At 34.0% G+C, this 22,456-nt stretch overlaps 1 protein-coding gene across 8 annotated transcripts in view; it reads right to left on the bottom strand.

Annotated features, from left to right (window-relative positions):
- ATOSA (atos homolog A) overlaps positions 1-21,988 on the bottom strand; it is an 85,202-nt gene extending 63,214 nt beyond the window's left edge. For 2 of the 8 annotated variants that reach the window (XR_012478057.1, XM_074234653.1), the window contains exon 1: positions 122-21,531. Coding sequence is in view for 7 of the 8 variants with exons in the window: in XM_074234653.1 (XP_074090754.1) it covers positions 122-161 (40 nt within the window). In the remaining variant the exon portion in view is untranslated. Of the gene's footprint in view, positions 1-121; positions 21,532-21,825 lie in introns of those variants that run through there. The other 6 variants (XM_074234652.1, XM_074234654.1, XM_074234649.1 and 3 more) reach the window with 5 other exon arrangements.
- Between the last annotated feature and the right edge of the window lie 468 nt (positions 21,989-22,456).

Genomic DNA, 22,456 nt, shown 5'->3' with positions numbered 1-22,456 from the left:
CTCCATAAGACAATTCTGTTACATCTTTATTCATTAAAGTCTGTGAAACAATTACCACAACTATTAGATGAAACAAAAATGAAGATAAAACAAATCGGTTAAAATCACCCCCATTACACACCTTTTTGGCGAAGAAGCCCTTTGTTTCCATTGTAAACCATACTGGAATTCTTGTGTAAAAGAAGTTGTCTCCTTGATTTAAATAAGCTATACTGTCAGTATCTGAGGGATCCAGATGTCTGCAGTGGTTAAAACAAAATGTTCAGCTTTGGGTGCTTATTCAGCCTCTCTGTGTGCAAGATATTTTTCACAAAGGCAGCAGAGTAAGAGTGCACATAGCAACAGCCCTCACAGCTGATTGGATGGAGGACGTGCTCAAACCCTTCACTGCTCACTAGGTCCACTACTGTTTCCTGTCTATTTGGCAGCACTATCAAGTTTTCTTTTTTCCTCTTGTGAACTCAGCTGTGTTTGGGCAACTTGAAAGGAAAGAACAGCAGAACAACAACTACAAATTATGGTAGTATGCACCATTAAAAATAGTACTGTTGAGTTACTTTTAGGAGAAAGAAAGAAATTCAAGTTTCATAAAACCTTGGTCAGAAATAATAGTAGTGGGGGAAGAAGCAGTTTGCTCTTTCACATTTCAATCAACACATGACATAAATTGAAACAAAATATTAAGATAAAAACAAGTAAAACTCTCACTAAAACAGCTTCCAACTAACCTAGAACTAGCAGTTATTTTAAAAGAAACTTACTGAATTCCCAGATAAATACTAGTTACATTTTAAAAATTCTTGCCAGTAAACTGTGGGGCTAATTAAAGGAGGAAAAATTTTTTTCAATGGATACAATTAATTATGGTAAAATGTACATTTTATTCTCTTTTTTAAATAAAAATCACATAACATTATAAAGGAGAGACTCTGTTGGGAGACTGAATAATTTGAGGCCAGGGTTTAGTAAATTAACTCATACAATATTCCCCAGGAGATGATGCTACTTTCCCCCCAAAGAACCTTCTAGAAAAAATAGAGGAGGAAGGAAAAAAATGATGTCATTTAACAATATGCAGATTTATTCCTTGCCAGGACAGGTTAAAAAAAAATATATGAGGTTAAGGTGGCTGGAGGGAAGAATAGGAATGAGGAGCTTTACCATAAGGAATACAGGAAGGGCCAGTTTAAAAAAAAAAAAGAAAGAAATTGTTCTTATCTTTCTACCAATTAGACAATCATTTAGATTAAACACTATTTTAAAAGGCAAGTTACTGGGAGGTTTAAATCAGATTCATGCCATAATGTGAACATTATTTTCATTCTATCTACAAAGGAGGAAAAGTATATTTTGGAGTTGAAAGGGCAGTCCTGGGGCTTTGGACATCCAGAAACAACTCAGAAAAACAGATGGAGGGAGAATCCTAAGCAATTTTGCAATGTGCCTAGCTAGGGTCAGGGTAACATCTGTATGCTGATGTCTGTTAAAAAAATCAGGCCAAGTTTTACAGACAACAAAAGCTTTCCTTAATTCAGCACACCTCTACCCAGTTCATGCTAGTCCAGTCCAAGTCTTTAATTCAACTTGCTTCCCAGGAAAAAAAGAGGAGGGAAATGAGAAAAAATGAATTACTGGTTGGATCCTCTATCTTCAATCTCTCCTTTATTATAATTAGTATTATTAGTAATAGCAAATTAATCTGAGATCCCTTTTTGTTGTTAAAGATTTGCCTGTATAAACCCGCTAAATTACAAATATTAAAGTATAGGGGGGGAAGAATGCTTCCCCAACATAAAATAAATAGGGTTTCACATGAAAACTACATCCCAAAGAAAATAAATTCAGTTCTGCTACGAGAATTTCTAAATTACTTCCAAACAACATAATGGATTGAACAATTACAGTAGTTATAAGCAAGTAATAAATGTGTGAGGGGGTGGAATAGAACAGAGCCTTCCCAAATTCCTTTCCAAAGATGTGGCATCTTGCATAGTGTGCACAACAGTTCTGAAAGAATATCAATACTAACAACATATGCCTTCTAATGTATTACATATAGGATGATACTTACATTAAGAATACAAACATTTTAAGACATTTTTTGTTTAAGTGTTTCCATGAATTTCCTTTATTTGGGGGATATTACAGATGTCTAAAGTCATTATTTCAAGCCCCCAAAGCTTTCACAGACATTAGTTTGTGAAACACTAGAACAGTGTCAAAATCACCCAGAAACTGATAAATATAGGCTGCATACTGATTTAGAAAATCATTTAACATTATCTGTATTGAATTATATTTTTACTTAATTTGCTAAACTTTCCCAGTTACATTTTAATATGATTCCAGGTGCAATGAATGGGAAGTTTTACAGGTCATCTACAGTTAAATTTGATATCTTTGAACTAGATGGTTTCTAAGGTATCTTCTACCTTTAAAAGTGCTATGAAATTACATATCTATTATACTATACTATAAATAATGAAATGCATTGTCAAAGCAGAATAAGGATAACAAAATGAAAGCAAGAGTTTTATTGGAGCTTTGATTATTTTACCAGTTGTTAAATAATCTCAAAAATGAATTGAATTTATATTTCTATAACTAGGTGCATTTTCCAACTCGTTTTAGAAAACATTCATTAGAAAACAAAAATCGGGGCGGGTAGGTGGCACAGTGGATAGAGCACCAATCCTGGAGTCAGGAGTACCTGAGTTCAAATCCAGCCTCAGACACTTAATAATTACCTAGCTGTGTGGCCTTGGGCAAGCTACTTAACCCCATTTGCCTTGCAAAACAAAAAAAAATAATAAGAAAAATCATCTATTTGTAGATGTAGTGAAAAATCTTTAAAATATCTCAAGAAGTTAAGATTTTCATGCAGTATGCAAATTAATTCATTGTCCTCATTCTGGAGCATTGGCAGTGAATTGTTTAAGTCCTAGAATGATAGATATCTCCCCACTTAATTCTCATTCTCTCCCCTAAATAAAATCTCAAGCTGTTTCCCAACATTTTTTAATGCTGGAAATGCAAATCAGTTTCATAGATCAAAATATAATTAGGAAATAAAATTGTATCAATAAATAAATACAAATGGTTCTTGGATTAACCACACTTTAAGATTATTTATACTTTCTACTACCATGAATAATTAAGTTCTGAGAGTTAGCTTCTCTAGTTGATAAAGAACAAGCTTCAGAATCTATATGATTTGAGTTCCGTGATTCTGGGTAAATTGTTTAACCTCTCAGTGCTATAAGAAATTAACTCTTTAAGAAGTTTCTGGCAAAGTGCTAAATTATATTGGGACAAGAAATTTCTTCATCTGGGAGATACCTAGAGCAATTAAATCACAGATCCTGTCTCTATCCCATCTTTGAAATTTCTGACACCAATTGTTGACTTCTAAAATAAAGAGAAAAATTATTTGGAAAACTGTACAAGAGTTTCGCAGTAACAATTTTAAAAATACTTTTAAGAAATTTAACAACTCAACACAGAACAAAGTAATAACATGAATCAATCAAAAACACAGTACTCAATCTTCACTCAATTTTTAATTAGTGAATAATAACAAAAAACAAGTCAAAGCTTTAATTTATTAATGTGCACAATGACTTAAAAAGATGTAAATGAATGCATTAAATTCTAGCAAACATTAAATACAATGGACTACACAATGGTACTATTTTGTTAAATTTAAAGCATTAAATTCCTTATAAAAATGTAAATTACAAATGTGTTTCTTTGGTGCCATTTTGATTATTTTTAAATCTATTGGTTTATTCAAACAAAATTTATCAATAAAAACAATTCAGTGCTACACTTTGAAAGGACAGGTTCTGCATTTGAGGGGAGAGTTAAGTCTATATGGTCCAGCTTGTTAGAATATATTCTACTGTGATTAATCTGTAAAATCCTGGAAAGATCATACAAATTCATTCTTGTGAAAGTCACATCTTCCCTGGGACTCAGTTTGCTGGTCTGTAAAATCAGGTGATTGGACTAAATGGCCTCTTTGCTCCCTGGCAGCAATTTATGTACAATCCTATGTTTTATTTTGAGTGCTTAATAAATTGGATTCGAACAAAGACAGTACAATTTTAAAAGGTTTAAACATTGCTTGAGCTTTGAAGAAGAAAAGAATAGCCATTTCCACTTATGTTATTCATTTTTCCCTTCTTTTCATTTATTTCCCTTATGTGGCTGGAAGAGTAATACTGGTGAACAAATTCAATACTGAATACAAAGTTATTTGCCATTGTGTCCATATGTAGGTCAACCACATTGTTAATAAGGTAAAACATTTTTATACACATTTCAATGGATTTAAATTGAGTGTATAGTCATGTCTCAGTCATTAAAGTAACTAAAAATAAATCAAGAAACCTGGTCATTACATGTGAATGTAAAGACCCTATACTTCAGCACTAAACCAAAACTATTTCATCAAACTAATTCATAAATGCATCTAATAGAGATCTGACTTTCTGAACTACTGGAGAATCTGATAATAATTTGCATAACCTTTATTAAGTGGTAAGATGTTTATTAAATTTTAAGTAATAGAATAAAGAAGAAAATGTACTATGCTATTTTTGACATCATTAATATTATTCAAAATGACCTAGAACAAGAGTTATTTATAATCAGCTAAACTTAAGGACTCCATGTCTTGTACAGTACCTAATGCACACTGTTGAAATTCAAGAAGTGTTAATAATAACTAGTAAGAATGAACTTTTAATTTTATGCTTTTATATCTATTGCATAACTGTCTTTATAAAGTATTAAGTTTCATCATTAAATCAAAGACTTTTTTCCCCCTTAAAAAGACAGAAAAACCTGTTTTTGGGTGTCCACTTCCATTATTCACCAAAATACAACAATGATCCTCTGTTCTATTAAAAATTAAGTTAATAATGTAATCCTTCTTGGTAGACTTAATTGAAGTAAAGAATTTTTCAAAGATGAACTTTACTAAGAAATGTATATGGCAGTTTAAAAAAATTTTATAATTTGCATTCAACAACAAAACTTATTGAAAATTGATATATGTGGAATTGTAGATTTAATAAAGTTTCATACAATCAACCAACTGACAAGTATTTGTTAAACACCTATGTAGTACCAGGCACAAAGACAATAATCAAACAGGCCCAGGTCTCAAGCAATTTACATTTTAATGGGAGAGATATGTGCAGAAGTAAATATACACAAAATAAATACAAAATAACTGAAGGGGAATGAGGGCACAAACAGTAGGGAAAATTTGGAAAGGCTTCCTAAATAAGACTTCTTATATTCCTATATAGAATTTAAGATGAACTCTGAGGAAAACTGCATATTCTGAATTAGAGGTTAAAAAGGAAGTGCATTCCAAGGATGGAGGGATAGCTTATACAGTGGAAGACAGGAAAAGCAGTGTCCTGCATGTCTAAGTAAACCAGTTTGGCTTAAGAATAGTATATATTAAGGGATGTGATGTATAATTAGGTTAGAAAGGTAAGATGGAACTAGGTTTTTTAACACTTTAAATGCCAAGTAGAGGAACTTGTATTTGATCTTAAAAATAAAAAGTGGGTATCAGTTTATTAGGAAAGTGACATGGTCAAACTCCTGCTTTAGGGATATTCCTTGAGCAGCAAGAAGGGTGGATTAGAGAGAGAGGAGGAAATTAGAGTGAGGGTTCCTAAGTCAAGATATACAGTCCCTAAAAGTTATGAGGATGTATTTCAGAGGAAAAAAGAAATATTTTAATATAGTTGGTTTCATTGTAATCCTATGTATTTTAGGTAATTATGTAAGATATGTAAGATATAATTCTGAGTTAGGGTAGATTAGTTTCACTAGAAGGCATGAAGTAGTTCATGATTCAAAAAAGTTAAGAATGTTTAGAGACTAAAAAAAAAGCAAGAGACTACTTCAACAGAGAACAAGTGAGAGGAGGGAAGGACTTGAATTAGGTGGCTATAATTTTAGTAGAGAAAAAAGGAAATATGTAAGTATTCTGCAGGTAAAATCAACAAGATTTGGGGGCAGTTAGGTGGCACAGTGGATAGAGCACTGGCCCTGGAGTCAGGAGGAACTGAGTTCAAATTCAGCCTCAGACACTTAATAATTACCTAGCTGTGTGACCTTGGGCAAATCACTTAACTCCATTGCCTTGCAAAAAAAAGCAAAAAAGCAAAAAGAAAAAAAAGAAAAAAATCAACAAGACTTGGCAATTGATTTAGTTATGAGATGAGGAAAGAAGGCTATATATGGTCTTCATGGTCAACTATTTAAAAATAGCTCTTTTTGTAGAGGCAAAGTACTGGAAATATCTATTAATTAAGGAACAAATTATATTACATGAATGTGATGGAATACTAATGTTCTATAAGAAATCATGAACTAGCAGACTTCAGAAAAGCCTGGAATGATTTACAGATCTGATGCATGGTGAAATGAATAGGACCATGAGGACATTGTACACATTAATAGCACCGTGGTGTGATGATCAACTATGAGAGACTTAGTTCTCCTCAGCATAATTCTAAAGGACCTCATGGATGGATGGAAAATACCATCTATCCAGAGAAAGAACTATGGAGTCTGAATACATACCAATGCATACTAGATTTCATTTTTAAAATGTTATGATTTATGTTTTCCCTTCTTGTGTTTTTTCCCTTTTGTTCTACTTCTTCTTTCTATGGAAATATATTTAATAATAATTATACAGGCATAACCTATATTAGATTACCTGTTTTCAAGGGGAGGGGGGTAAGGGAAGAAGGAAGAAAACTGTGGAATTCAAAATCTCAACCAAAAAATGAATGTTGAAAACTATCTTTGCTCATTGTTGGAGAAATAAATTTATATTTAAAAAAAAAAGAAAGAAAAAATAGAAGTTCAGAGGAAGGCAACAGGCACGGGGGGATGATACTGAGTTTGTGCATATTGAGTTTGAGATGTCTTGAGGTACACAATCAAGAGCTCAAGAGAGACTTGGGATATTATTTAGATATGGGAGTCATCTGGATAGAAATCCTAACTAAAAAGTCAGGGAAGCAGATTGAATCATTAAAAGAAAGAGTCTTTGGGGGTGCACCTATGACACAGGAAGAATAATGATATAATAAAAGATATGAAGAATGCATGATTATATAGGTAGAAAGAGAACTAAGAGGATAATATCACAAAAAGCAAAGAATTTTTAGGAGTATTCCAAAGACGGGAGTATGCTTTTAGTCTAATTTAAATTTTTTTGTTCAATAATGCTCTTCCAACAACTGAATAGGGCTATCATCTCTTTTAGTAGCTAGCTAAGATTGTGAAAAGTTCTGTCAACCAGAAAAGTTATTAGCTGACCTCTTCACTAGATAATCAGTTTAAAAGATACCATTTTGGATTATAACTTTCTAAAGCAAGGCCATATGCTGTATCTTAAAGGATAGGTAAGATTTACATTAAACAGACTATGAAGTGGGAGAACAGGAAGATGGAAGCAAAAGGACAAAAGTAAAAGCACAAAACTTAAAATAAATATGTTATATAAAGGAGACAAACTAAAAGACTTCACTGACAAGTTTCTGGTTTGTCTGGAATAGAAAAGTTTAGATAGACAGGTGATAGGGGCATTTAGAGTCTTAGAAATGAAACAAAAGATTCTGGTTTATCTGGTTAAAAACAATGATCTGCTGACTGTAGGTTATTCCAGCCAAAGAGTGATATGATGAAAACTTAACAATAAAACAAAATCTTTGCACAACACAATAGAATTTACCATAAAAATATTTGAATAATGATAAGAGTACAACCAACAGCCCTTGAAGTGCTGGGGGATGGGTGCAAGGGGCCAAAATGGCTCAATCCCATTACCATGGGGATAAAGAAAACTCTATACTCCATCCTTGTTTTTTTCCCCCCTTTAATTGAGAAACAAAAAGAGGAAAAAAGATAATATGCAAGAAAGGGGAGTGATAAGCTCTCTCTGGTGTGGTTTTCTTGAGATGTTGGAAAGTAAAATTTTTAAAATTGTCAAGATAAGAATCAAAGGATTGCTCACTCAAACCCCAATCAAGGCAAAAAAAAAAAAATAAATCATTATCCACTGTTCTGTTATGCTTCAGTTATGAGAGTAAATAGAGAAAGGGAAGCAGTATCTTTTAAACCTGTAGAGTATTTCCATAAATTTATCTACAAGATAAGAGCTTTATACAAAGCTGTCCTACCTGTTTATAACTGAAAAGAAATGGGGCCAATTCTGCTTTTCACCCCAGTAAAGTCTATCTTTAAGTTTGTTTTGCAGTGAAGTTGCCAAACCATACTGTTATCAGTCATAAAAAAAAAAAAAACAAATGCCAAAAGGATACTTTCTGTCCCTTAGATTTAGGCATATATTTTTGAAAATTAATAAAAATGCTTAGCGTTATCAGAACTCAAATCCCACGGGGCGGTTAGGAGGCACAGTGGATAGAGTACCAGCCCTGGAGTCAGGAGCACCTGAGTTCAAATCGGACCTCACACTTAGTAATTACCTTGTAAAAACCTAAAAACAAACAAACAAAAAAACCCCCACAAATCCCACTACAAATTAGTAATCATATAAACTTTGGTACTTTTTGTGGTGGCAAGGAACTAGAAATTGAAGGGACAGTCATCTACAGAGGAAAAGCAAGAAGTTGTGGTATGATTGTGATAGAATACTGTTTTTGTAAGAAATGATGAGAGGATGGCTTCGGGCAAACATGGGAAGATTTATATCAACCGATGCAAAATGAAGAAAGCAGAACCAGGAGAAATGTTATACACAATACCAATTTTATAGCAATGATCAATTGTGAAAGACTTACTCTAATCAATACAATGATCCAGGTCAATTTGAAAGAACTCACATTAAAAATGCTAACTGCATCTAGAGAGCTGAACTCCTGAACTTTGAGTACAGAGGGAAGTATTTTTTTTCTCCCACTTATTTTTCTTAATTTTTTCCCCAACATTGCTAATATAGAAATGTTTTATATGACTTCACATGTATAATTGATATATTGCTAGCCTTCTTAATAGGTGAGATAAGAAACTGTAGGAAGAGAATTTGGAACTCAAAAGTTCAAAAAGTAAATGTTAAAATTACATGCAATATTATACAACACAAGAGAAAGAAAAAGAACTTGGTAGCCTACTGTTTCATATACTCAAAGAATCAAATTATGGGACTAAGAATTCATTGTGTTATAAAAACTGCTAGGAAAACTGAATATTAGTCTGGCAGAGAAGTAAACATAAACAATTCACAGCACACTCCAAGATAAGTTACAAATGAATATATGACTTAGACATAAAAGGTAACATCACAAACAAAATGGAAGGAAAAAATAACCTTTCAGATATGGATAGTAAAAAGAGTTCATGATCCAGCAAAAGAGGATTGTCTAAGTTAAACTGGACAATTTTGATTGAATAAATTCAAGTCATTATTAACCACCTAAAAAAGCTACAAATCAGTAAGAATTAGAGAATTTAAAGCAACTCTGAAAACTACTTCATTTGCAACAGAATGCCAAATTTGCAAAAAAAAAATGTAAAATGTTGAAGAGAGTACAGATAAAAAGTACTAATTCCCATTAGTGAAGTTGTGAATTAGATCCAGTTCTTTTGGAAAGCAATCTGAAACTATGTTTTAAACACTCTTTGACCCACAAATACTATTACTTATGTTCAAGAAATCAGAAGAGGGGCAGCTACATGGCACAGTAGATAGAGCACCAGCCTAGAATTAGGAGGACCTGAGTTCAAATCCAATCTCAGATACTCAATAATTACCTAACCATGTCATTTAATCCCATAGCCTTGCAAAAAGAGAAAAGAAATCAAAGAGGAAAAAGACCCATCCGTACAAAAAGAAAGCCAATTTTTGTTCATTAAAGAAACAAATTTAAAGTATTTGAAATTAATTATCCATTTTACATCAAGATTTCAACCAGACTGAAAAAATCTATCTACCAAATACAAAGAATACATACATTGTTAGTTAACACTTTGATAGTCATAATTTAGTCAATATAAATATACCCTCCCATTCTTATCATGTGTGATTCTTAGAGATATTCTCCCAAAAATCCTGAAGATAAAATGCAAAAAAGACCCCACAGATTAGAAATTCCTTAACTGTATTTAAAATCTACCAAAACTAAACAAAACCAAAACTACTTCCCACCAACAATTATAAACTACAATACATAATACTTAAATTAGTGGGAAAAACTTAAAAGTATAAACTCAAAGCTAAAATTGTCACACAATCGCTGATAAAATACAACGTTCCAATTTCAAATCATCTCATGACATGCAATTTTACATTCTTTTTTTGTGATTTCAAGTTCCAAATTCTCTTCCTACAGCTCTTTTCAATTATACCTCTCTTTAAGAATTAACTTACTTTCACAGATTCAACTGCTACAAATAACTCCCCAATCTATATAGGTATATACTGACTTCTCACCTTTCATATATATTATATATCAAGAAAGGTATTGGGGCAAAGTAGTTTAGTTATTCAATACTTGTTTAAACAGAACATAATTATGAAAATAAAGTGACTTTATATAATCTAATACAATATTAAATAGAAAGGATTTTTACTATCATCTGTGAGTTTGGATTAACTGGTAACTGTCAAAATAATGTAAAGCAAAACGTGAACATTCTTGCTAGTGTTTCCCCTTTTGTCAGAATATATATTAACTGAACAGAATATGCTCAATATTAACATTTTATGTACATTCCAAGTATATATACAAAGTTACTCCTTAATAAAGAGTAATACTCATAAATGTACTCTTAATTTCTTTCCAACTAAATAGCCAACTATTGTATTGGCTTCAAATAGAAATCACTTGGAAAAACAAACTCAGTAAGAACTGTTTCATATTCTTTCTCCTTTTAATTTATGCAAGTAAAATTTGATTCAATTTTCTATAATAAATCCTTCAAAGCAAAATGTCTGTTTGCTTCATCTTGTTACAACAAAATTCACTCCTATTAATTTTATATTTTAAAAATTTTAATCTGCACAGTAACTATCAACCAACAAATTTTATAGCATAGGATAGGCTAAAAACATGAAACAGTGAAGGGCAGACTTTAAATCATCTAGGAACAGATCACTTCTTTTCAAAAGTTTCTCTGTATTTCTTTGAAGTGGAAAGCCTTTAGAGATAGGATCCAAAAACTAGATTTTTCTCTCTAGTTTCCCAGTTGAGAAGTTCAATATGCCCTTTGGCTTCTGAGGGCTAAAGGATAAAGAAGACAAGAACTGATCCCTCATCTGAATATTAGTTTTTCTTAAGACTCCCTGAGGAAGGCTAGATGTCTACTTACTTCCATTTACCTAAGGACAACAGTATTTTCTAGTAGGCAGTGGCACAATTGAAAGAACATTAGCCCAAGATTCAGGAAATCTGGGTTCTAGTTCCAGCTGTCCTTAGGGAATATCACTTAACCTATTTCCTCATCTGAAAAAGTGAGGGAGGAGAAGTTAGGGTACAATATTTCTTCTTTGAAGTCTTAACTTTTAAGTCTGGTCTCTACTACAAGTTAAGAGTAGTGGGAAAAGTGTAGGTGATAGGTCAAAGGAAAAAAAGTTTCCAAACCAATAGCCAAAGGAAGTACCAGATAATCTTTAGGATTACTTTAGCATTCTTTTGTCACTTCAGAAAATTTGGGGATTAAAAAAATGTTTACCATGATTTTAAGGCTGTAAAATTATATATTCTATAATGTTTAATAACCAAGAATCCACTACATACATATCCCTACAAAGTAAATAATTTAATTGGCTATTTTCCTAAAATCATCAGTTTGTGTCCACCTGGAATTCAGTTTTCCCCTACTTATGTAAACTTAATCTATACTCTTGAGTAATTTCTTGATGAAAAGAGGTTGTGTTATACTCCAAATCTGTATATCTATATAGAGGGAAGGACAAGTATGCCCTGTTTTCTTTTCCATGAATAAAATTACTAAATTTATGTCTTGAAAGACTCCTATACTTTACATATTAAACCCAAAAGCTTCATATTAATATTTGCATGTAATTCAGATTACTGGGATAACTCTGAAGCCTTGAGGGTTATGCTCCTGATTTTCTGAGAAACTGTCCTGATAATAGTTGAATTTAGTTGAATTTAGCTACAGAATTTGAGAGTCTTCAGTTCTGAATTTCAGGGACAGCACGGAGGCAGCATTTGTAAAGAGCACTGACCTCTGGAATTCATTTCCTCTCCTGACAGAACAGAGCTTCAGCTTATATTTTCAGGATATAAGTTGCTCTATACTACTGGATGAAATCAAGTTTGCTAAGTAATTTAAAAAATTAAAGAACTCAGATTTTCTTTGATATTTGTTTTATTAAAAGTGTATCTTCTACCTACTCAGGCTTTGGGGGACTTTGAATAAGCATAGTGAGAAATCCTTTGGATTTTAGCAAAATGTATTATCTTCCTTATCTTTCTCAAAGTCCTAGGTCATGTCAGAAGAAAATTTACTAATATGAACACATAAAAGATCTATTTTTTTTAGTTTTTTTTTTTGCAAGGCAAATGGGGTTAAATGGCTTGCCCAAGGCCACACAGCTAGGTAATTATTAAGTGTCTGAGACCAGATTTGAACCCAGGTACTCCTGACTCCAAGGCTGGTGCTTTATCCACTACTCCACCTAGCTGCCCCTGAAAGATCTATTTTTTTAAGAGCTGAGAACTCTTATTTTAACACCCAACAGATCCACAACTGTCTGTGAATAAATGCCTTACAAACAAGAGAAAAATATTTTTATGATTATCAAAATTTTCAAATAGAAGATGATGGACCTGATCTGAGCTTATCTTATAAAGGATCATAGCAATTTTTAATTTTTCTGTCCAAAAAAAAAGATACAAGTCAAATATTTTAAACCTATTAGAGAAAACTGCTATATGATCCTTTATTACTCTTTTTATATAATGTGATTACTAATTTCCTTCTTGAGTAATTTTAAAATTTTTATTTATTCAACATGAAGCCAACACTCAAGTGAAATTATCTTTTAATCAAAAACTCCAGAGGTTTCCCAATTTTAAGTTACAAGTATAAAGTGACTTACTATACCAAAATGATACATGTGATCCCTCTACTAAAGAAAATTACTGATTTTAGGAAGTAAAACTTTATTACAGAGAACAATTTATTAAAATCTGTGGATGTCAATATCATTGTTTATAAGCAATATGCAATTTTTATAGGATAAAATGTTATAAATGAAACCATTTTAAAGAAGACAAAATTTGAATTCTCAAAAATTAATGGGAATGGTTGTAGGGATGATAGCACAATCAGGATACTGACTGATACTTAAATATATGAGTAAATTCAACAGTTCAAAAATATTCATTATGTACCCAAATCTTATAATCCCTATGATCCTTAGTTAAAAATTATGAAGTTTACTGTGGCAAATGTAAAGTTAAGTATAACATAAGGTTAGATGTAATGAGGGCAAATGAGAAATCAATAAAAAATGTTTTCAGAAAAGTTGAGGAAGGAGAGAATATACTCAGCTCAGTGTAAGAGAGGAGAAAAATCAAAGAAGGTTTTAAGAAGGAGAAGGCAACTCCACATTGAAGAAAGGATTCTTTAAAGTGATGAAGAGAAAAGAGAATTTTAGACATGGAAAATGGTCTGCTTAAATGTATGGACATTTGTAAAACAAGTACCAGTCTGGTTTATCTAGAATGCAAAAGTATGAAGGGGAGCAATGTAAAAAAACAACTGTACTCTAATGTTTGTAAATAGCTCATCTGAAATTAGAAAAACATTTTCCCATAGCATCAAACTTATAAATGATAATTAAGTCCATAGACCTGTCCACAAAATCAATTATGAATCAAAATATAGGAATGGTCTGGGTCTTCTCAACAGGTTGATTATAATCCCTATAGAGCTTCTAGCATCTTCACCTGCAAAATCACATTTACTTTATATTTGAATATATCAAGTACATGTTTTTATATCTAAGTTAGCTCCCCCTATGGAGCTTTATCTTCTTGAGGGCAGGTCTACTTCATTTTTATCTCTGTATCATCAATTCCTGGTATTGTGCAGGGGCTATAATAATAAGTACATAATAAATGTTTGTTGAATGAAAAACTAAATGAATGAATGAATGAAAATACAGGTTCAACATAAGGAAAAATTTATCCATTATTTCCCTTTTTGCATCCTAACTCCACTCTTACTGCTTCTTCCTAAATATTCACATCCTTACTTCTTTCAAGCTATTTTAAAGACTGTGGTGACCTATTCATATTACAAATAATTTACCCCTCTCCTTTGGTCATCAAAATTCTATTTTCTCAGTCAAATTAGTATTAGAGAAAAACAACTTGATTTAACTAAACTTCACAACCAAGGAATAAATGGATGATAGCTAATTTAGCCTCTTCTATTCCTGGCACTTTAAAAAAAGGTATTTTTAGAACAAATGAACCCCTATAATTAGTAGGATTTGGGCAGTATAAGAAATGAAATTTTAAAAATTAAAGTGTAGAGAACAATACTGTAAGTCAAATGGCCAGAAATGAGTCAGAGCAACTTGGCCTGGATTCTATCTCTGGAATCACCTACACTAAAGCTGTTACTGCTTCTGACAATTAGTTTAATTCTTCTACTTGAGTCCAAAGGTTCATAAAATGTTTGGAGTTACTTTGATATTAACTTCCAAAAAACTGAGGCATTTGAAGTAAGACTTTGACAAATGAAGGATAAGATTGCAAGCAGTAGTGGCTATAATCCCACAGACTAAGACATCTGTGGAAATGTCAACACCAAGCATATTTCAACGATTAACTTAAATTTCAACCTAATTAATGGATTTAAATTCTACTTTTAGTACTCATAAAAACTTTGTATGATTGTGAGCAAAACAATCTAACCCTCAGTTGCCTAATTTGAAATTTAAGGATGAAAATAACTAGACTACATGCCCTTGAAGGTTATTTGATGATCAAATGCGATAATGTGTAATTTAGTTGATGCTGTTCAGTTGTTTAAGTTATATCCAAGTCCTCATCAGATTTTGGGATTTTCTTGGCAAAGATACTAGAGTGGTTTGCCATTTTCTTCTCCAGCTCATTTTACAGAAGAGGAAACTAAAGCAATGACTTGTCTAGAACCAAACATAGCTATTAAGTGTCTGAGAAATGATTTGAACTCAGGTTTTCCTACCTGCAAACCTCACTATCTACTACACATCCAAGTCGTTTAATACGTATAAAAAAATGCTTTGTAATGTAAATCTTCACATACTATATTAAAATTGCTTTGTAAATTTTAACTTACTATATAAATGGTTAATAATCTTGAGTTATTAACAAGATTAGATCCATTTTATAGATATTTATAATAAAGCATAAAAAAGCTAATATAACCTGAATTGTATCACTAATTATTAGTGGTAAAGCTGAGAACAGTAGCCATGACTACTGACTCTACACATTATATTTCCTTTATTTCCTATTTCATTTCTATTAGTATTCCTATGCTTGTAAGCAATCAAGTTTTTAATAGTTTAAAATAAAGACTTCAGGAAGTTTTCTTTTATTCAATAATTAAATTTTAATTTCACATCAAATATAGATTATTTTACAATAGTATTTTGACTACTAATTTTAAAAGTATTTCCCAAATGGAGAGAAAACTGAGACAGTAGTTTACCCAGAGATTATTAGGTGTCTTTGGTGATTATATGTGAAAATTTATTTTAATACCCTCAGCACCTTGTAGGATTATTTTCACAGAAACTATTCTGTTTAACTTATTAAGAAAACTTTAAAAATCAATACTCTCAGCTTCCAACCACATCTAAGGCAATTAAGTTGTACAACTATTGTCAAAATGAGTTAGGCTTCCCACTTAAGCAGAAAATAATTTTTTACCTAACAAGTCACTCAATGGAATTGCAAACTTTTAATCATGACTTACATGATAATATGTAGATATTAGGAAAAACAACAGGACGGCTAGGTGACGCAGTGGATAGAGCACCGGCCCTGGAGTCAGGAGTACCTGAGTTCAAATCTGGCCTCAGACACTTAATAATTACCTAGCTGTGTGGCCTTGGGCAAGCCACTTAACCCCATTTGCCTTGCAAAAAAAAAAAAAAAACAACCCTAAAAAAAAACCCTAGAAAAAGCAACAACTAGGCAGTGAATACTGACAGATTACTTATACAGTTAACAGTCTACCTTGATTAAAGTTAGTTCCAGGGAAAAATTAGTTACTTTTTTTCCTAAATTAAAAAAAGCAAAAGCTGTATCAACATTAAAATCTGTCTGTCAGACACTTGAGACTAATAGGAAGAAAAGTAAATAACCCAATTCTTAAATGCTTGATTTCTGTTCCCCTTCTCTTTCTACAATGTCAAAATGGACAGATCCCTTAATTCTTTTTAATAGAGAATGACAGCTAATCTAAAATAATATATGTATGTATATGTATATGTATATATACATACATACACTCATGAGTGTCTCAATTCCCCCCATCACCTTTTCCCTGTTCCCCAATAATCTTTTCTCATCTTTCAAGACATGACAGTTTTCATCTTACTAGATCCCTTTCCTCTTACTAGATGACAGGCCAGGGACCATCTTTGTCAATCTCTTAAGTATTTGAATGGCAGAAGATGCAATGAGCCAATGATTATTTGACAGTGGCTGATATGATGAGCCATCAATGCAATGGATCAACGTAGGCAATTTTTGACATGAGGGTCAAAGAATGAATGAATATACATGAAAGTGATCAGCCTCATGTGAAACAGAAGGATTTTTCCATCCATATTTTTCACTCCTATTTTTGAGTTAATGTTTGGCCTAAATCCTGTATCTTCTATTTAATGTTCCAATCCTAAATGGAGAGAGATAATTCCAATATGTCAAGGGAATTATTTGTCAACTTATAAAAAGCTACCCTGATTTGTCTAATTCACTTTTCTTCTCTACTTTCTGACATCTCTATTGCTCTATCCTATGAAAAATTTCAGGACTACATAATTTAACTAAAATTTAACACTGAGTATATTTTTCTTTCTCCTCATCTTTTCTGTCATTTGTTATCTCAACTGCTATGGAAGATATTGGGGTTCATTTATTGTTCGTATCAAAGAAAAATAATTAGCAGCTTTCATGTTATAATTTCAAATAAACTAGTCATTTGTCCAATGGTTTATACCAAACTCTGCCTTGATTATAGGCCACAAATGAAGGTCTCATTTGCATTTAATCCATTTCACTTGCATGCTGAATTTCAAATGAATTGTATAATTTCATACCTAATAGGCAAATAAGCTTAACTAATCCTTTCAAAGGAAAACAACTTTTAACAAAAGTAAGAGATGACCCACTATTCCAACGCATCAGATATAAGTTTAAAACAAATATGTTAATAGTTCTTTTCTTTTGGAGATGTTAATATAATTATGCTGCATACATCTATAATGAAATATACACCCCCATATTATTACATTAAATGGTTGATATTTCTTAACATTTCTTTTAATATTAAATAATGAATTATTTTTAAATTTAACCTTAAGAGAGGAAAAACATTGGATATTATCAAAAATAAGCTATTTCCATAAATAGGTATATTTTTAATATACCTGTAGATATTTTTAATCGCAAATTAGTATGGCATTAGAAAATATTTTAAATTTGTTATAGGCAGAGATTCTGTTTTATAATTGCTGTACCCCTAAAAAAGTTTTATACTATCAGCACAATAAATACTTCCTGATTAGATCACTAAGGGGAACAAAATTATGCCTATATACTCAAGTATGTAGCAGAACCATATTCCTGATTTAATCTTCTCATCTGTCTAGCTCCAGGCCTTTCCTCACCATCATTTTTAACATCTAACATTCCCAGATTTAACCTACAACAAAATCTGCATTTGCCACATTCTAAACACAGCCCTGGAATAACACAATGAAACTAAAAGTATATGGAAGAAAATGCTATACAGAAACTATTTTTATCCAAAGTCAAGCATTTTTTTTAATAGTTTTTTGTGTTTTTTTTTGTTTTTTTTTTAGGTTTTTGCAAGGCAAATGGGGTTAACTGGCTTGCCCAAGGCCACACAGCTAGGTAATTAAGTGTCTGAGACTGGATTTGAACCCAGGTACTCCTGACTCCAAGGCTGGTGCTTTATCCACTACACCACCTAGCTGCCCCTTTTTTATAGTTTTTTAAATTTCTCAGCAATATCCTTTATTTTAACATACAGGACCCATGGCACAAAAAGCTTTGAATGACCTGAGTTCATTACTATTAAATTTACAAGAAAGAGAATTTAAGTCACTTGATTGTCTCCTATTCTATTTAATTATGCCACATACCTGAAAGCACATAAAAATATTTGTTTTTGTTATGTCTTACTAATATGTGTTTTAATAGTAATGTTGATACTCATTAAAGCCATCCTCTGATTCCCTGATGTGTTGGGTACTCAAAAGTTTATGCCATCAGAGCAGAGTCTCTGGCATATCCCATCAACTTGGAAAGATCTTGAATGTGAACTTCTCAATGGTCTGTAAAGCTGGACAGGTCCTTCAAGGATAAACATGTTTGGGAAGGGTTAAACTCCAGACAATTGTCCAGGAGGATCGTGGATTATAGGACACAATGGCCCACAACAGTCCTGTATTGTCCAAACCAGATGAAATTGTAACCAAAAAAATGAAAATATAATACAATATGTTAATTTACAGTATTCTAAATCAATCTGTGGCCCACAAGTTTAGTAGATCTTATTTCTAATAAAGTTTACCACCACTGTTGCAGATCACCTACATACAAATTCACTGATTTAGTCTGCTGACTGTCTAAAAATACATGAAATAGCTGTTTCGTAAGCTAGCAACTAACCTGCCTCCCTCTTATGATCAATATATTATTTTTTCTCCCTAAATCAAATTGATTTCAGTCTATTGGTGATTTTCATGGAGTTAAATCATCATAAACAATAAAAACTCTCAAGGATAACTGAAAACCATTAAGTAAAAGTAAGAAGGCTTCCAAGTACCAAAATAAACTATCACCAAGTCCATACATAATATCCTATGACTGTTCATAGGATAGAGAGATCCTTAGTCCTTCATTCAAAACTTTAGTCATTTATTTTAGACAATTTCTTTTAGCAAAATCATTTCTGTTTTCTCAGTATCTAATGGATATAAGAAGCTTAGATTTATAAGAAACAAACCCACTGGCAACAACACTTGGTGATAACTGATGTGGAAGAGACTAATATAGTAAAGCCACAAAAAGCATACATAAGAACTCAATTTCTACCAATCTGGGACCATTAAGGGTAAGGGCAAATATACTAAATGCTTTAATGTACTCATTAAGATCATGACTGCTACAATTGAGCATAAAAATTGGTATTAATAATAATGACTAGAAATCAATAAACTATTAAATTTTAATCAGAATATTCTAAGAAAGCAGAAAAATGAATATAGCATCCATATTCAATTTAATCCAAAACTGTACTTAATCATGATAGAATACAAATCATTTTGTAGTGTTGATGCTAACAAAGGAAACATTATTATTATTATAATCTACTAATCTATTTAAATAAAGATGTTTTAGTATCATGAAATAAAACAAAAGTATTATATATGTAATTTCATGTTTCTTCACTGTAAATTCTAAAGCTAAATATGAAGGAGAAAGATTAAATCATCATGATGTCTAAAAGTCTGAACATATCAATGTTCCCAAGAAAACAATATTAGTAAGTAATCTGAAACTGAAAAAAAAGTTTCTCTTGGATACCAGTTTTTACTGAAATAGAGACTTCAATCAGACACCACATTTCAAATCACTAGTTATTATAACCTTAAAGTAAGTTGTAACAAAAATGTTAATATTGACTGATTTTATGTTCTTACTTATTCTAAGATGCAATAACTGACCTTGGTGACAATCTAATGCAATCTAACATGTAAATTTGGTTCTGCAAACTGCTAAGCAAAAATAAACTACCTCTAAAATTTCACATATAAGTAAAGCACTTAGCTATATTCAAGTATTTCTAATTATAAAATAATTTTAGTGACCTTATTAATTCTAATTTTTACTGCATTTTTACATATTTTGGAATACAACAAATGATGAAATATTATGAAAAAACAATTGTTGACTAAAGGATTCACATAATTAAAAAGTAAAATATTTTAAGGGGAAAATCCACTTCTTAACTGATATAACTTAGTATACTTAAAGTCAATATGACTTAATGGCTTATGAACAGTATCAACCAAGCCTTGCCATAATCATAAATTTTCAAGCAACTAAACTTTTTTGAAAATAAAAAAAGTAAAATAAAAGCCAATTAATTCACTTCCAGTATAAGTGCTTATTTTTAGAAATTAAGCAAATATGCCTAAATTCTAAAAAAAAAAGTCTTTGTTATCAACCTCAAAAGTTGAAAGTTTTTAATCCTCTGAGTTCCTTGAAGACCATTAAACTACACATTATTGTCATCATTTCTAAAATACAGATTTTTAAAGGATATCATAAATTTAACTCTAGGGGCGCCATTTGAGCTTTCTTACATATATATCGAAGTTATAATGAAACAATACAGGACTCTATCTTCAACTAACACAGCTTGTTTTTAAAGTACAAAAATCACCATCAAAGTATAAATTAAAAAAGAATGATGCAATCACCTGGAACATGCTGCTGTATCAAATTCAAGTCTATCATGCAATATCTTCCGAATTACAGGTGGATTTATATTTGCTTCAAATGGTTTAACAGAGAGTTCCATAATTTGAAGAAAGGAAATAGGATTCCAAGTAGTAGTGAAATAACCTTAAAGACTTTTCTATTCTGACTGGCATGTGTTAATGTTCTCTCTACAACAGCCCTCTTAAAGCCTGAATTTTTAAATATTAGCCTCATACAAGTCTGTCAATGGATAGTTCACCCATCTTGGAGAGTCTAACTGCACCCCCACCCCAACCCCACAAGCTTTATGTAAAGTTGCCTTTCTCAATCTCATCAGCTAGGACAGAAACACTAATCACGCTTTTAATATAGGAATAAAAAAAAGATCCTTTCCCCGGGAATGAGGTTAATACTTCTAAGATTAGGAATGAGAAAAAAAAAAGGAAAATAACAACCCTTCTTAAATAAATCATTTACCTCGGTCTGGCTTCATTTTCCCGTTCAATTCCCAGCCAGAATTTTCACTAAGATAATCTTGTGGGTCTATTCTTCAACAGGATCGCTACGGCGGCTCCTAATTAGATTTTAAAACTAATGGGGGGGAGAGGGAGAGAGATAAAGTGAAATGACTCCGGTTTCTGCGGAAGGTGGGTCCTGCAAAACTACTGCGAGCAGTTAGGCCTCTTCCTGGCACTCATCGTGGTGACAGCGGCGGCGGCGGCGGCGGCGGCGCTAGGGCCTCAGAGCCCCCCGGCGCGCCCCGCCCCGCCCCCGCGCCCCGGGCCCGCCCCCCGGCTCCCCGGCCAAAGTGTCCTCCGCTGACACGGCGCCCCGCGCCCCGCGGGGATCTATTTATAACCCGGAGGGCGCAGACCCGGGCGCGGGGCCCCCGCCGTCCGCGCACACGGCCGTGTGGCCCGGGGGCGTCCTCGCCTCCCCCCGCCCCGGCAGGCCCGAGGTCAAGGTCTCATTTCGGCCCGGGGGGGGGGGGGCGGCTCTCCGGCTGCCCCTGCCCGGGGCTCCCACCCCGCTCCCCCGGCCCCGCCGCGCTCACGCTCACTCGCTTCAGACCGGAGCCGGGCTCGGGGGGCAGCGGGGGCCCCCGCGGCTGCCTCCGGGGACCGGCGAGCTCGCGGCTGCTCCGCCTGCCTCCTGGCTCTCGCCTCCGCTCTCGGCTCTCCTCCCCGCCCTTCACTCCTCCCTCCGGCCCGCTTCCACTCCCCCCATCGCCGCCGGCTCGGCTCGCCTCCCCGCCCCCGGAGCGCTCCGCGCGGGGGGCCGGCCTCGGGACCCGGCCGCGCTGCGCCCGCCTCGCTCTGCCCGCCGCGGGCTCCGGCTCCCCCCCCCCAGCCTCCCCTCACGCTCCGGCCCGGAGCCCTGTCAAAACACAGCCCGGGTCACGTGGCCCCACAACAGCCGACCCCGCGCGTCGTCACTTCCGGCCGCCGAGCCCCCGGGACGGCGGCGGGTCGTCATGGCAACGGAGCCACCGGGAGGCGCGCGAGACGTCTCGACGTCCAAAGGGGGCGGGGTCTCACGTAGCGCGCGGCTCCCTCGGCCAGCCGCCGCCGCCGCCGCCTCCACCCGGGACCCCGGCATTGCCCAGACGGGGGAACGCGGAGCCCCTGGGCGAGGCGACACCGCGTGGGGGCACTTCCCCCTCCATGTCGGCCAACTGGCGCTCC

This window comes from Macrotis lagotis, chromosome 4 (assembly GCF_037893015.1).
Source record: "Macrotis lagotis isolate mMagLag1 chromosome 4, bilby.v1.9.chrom.fasta, whole genome shotgun sequence".
Lineage (NCBI taxonomy): Eukaryota > Metazoa > Chordata > Mammalia > Peramelemorphia > Peramelidae > Macrotis > Macrotis lagotis.
This window is presented reverse-complemented; position numbering and strand designations above follow the sequence as displayed.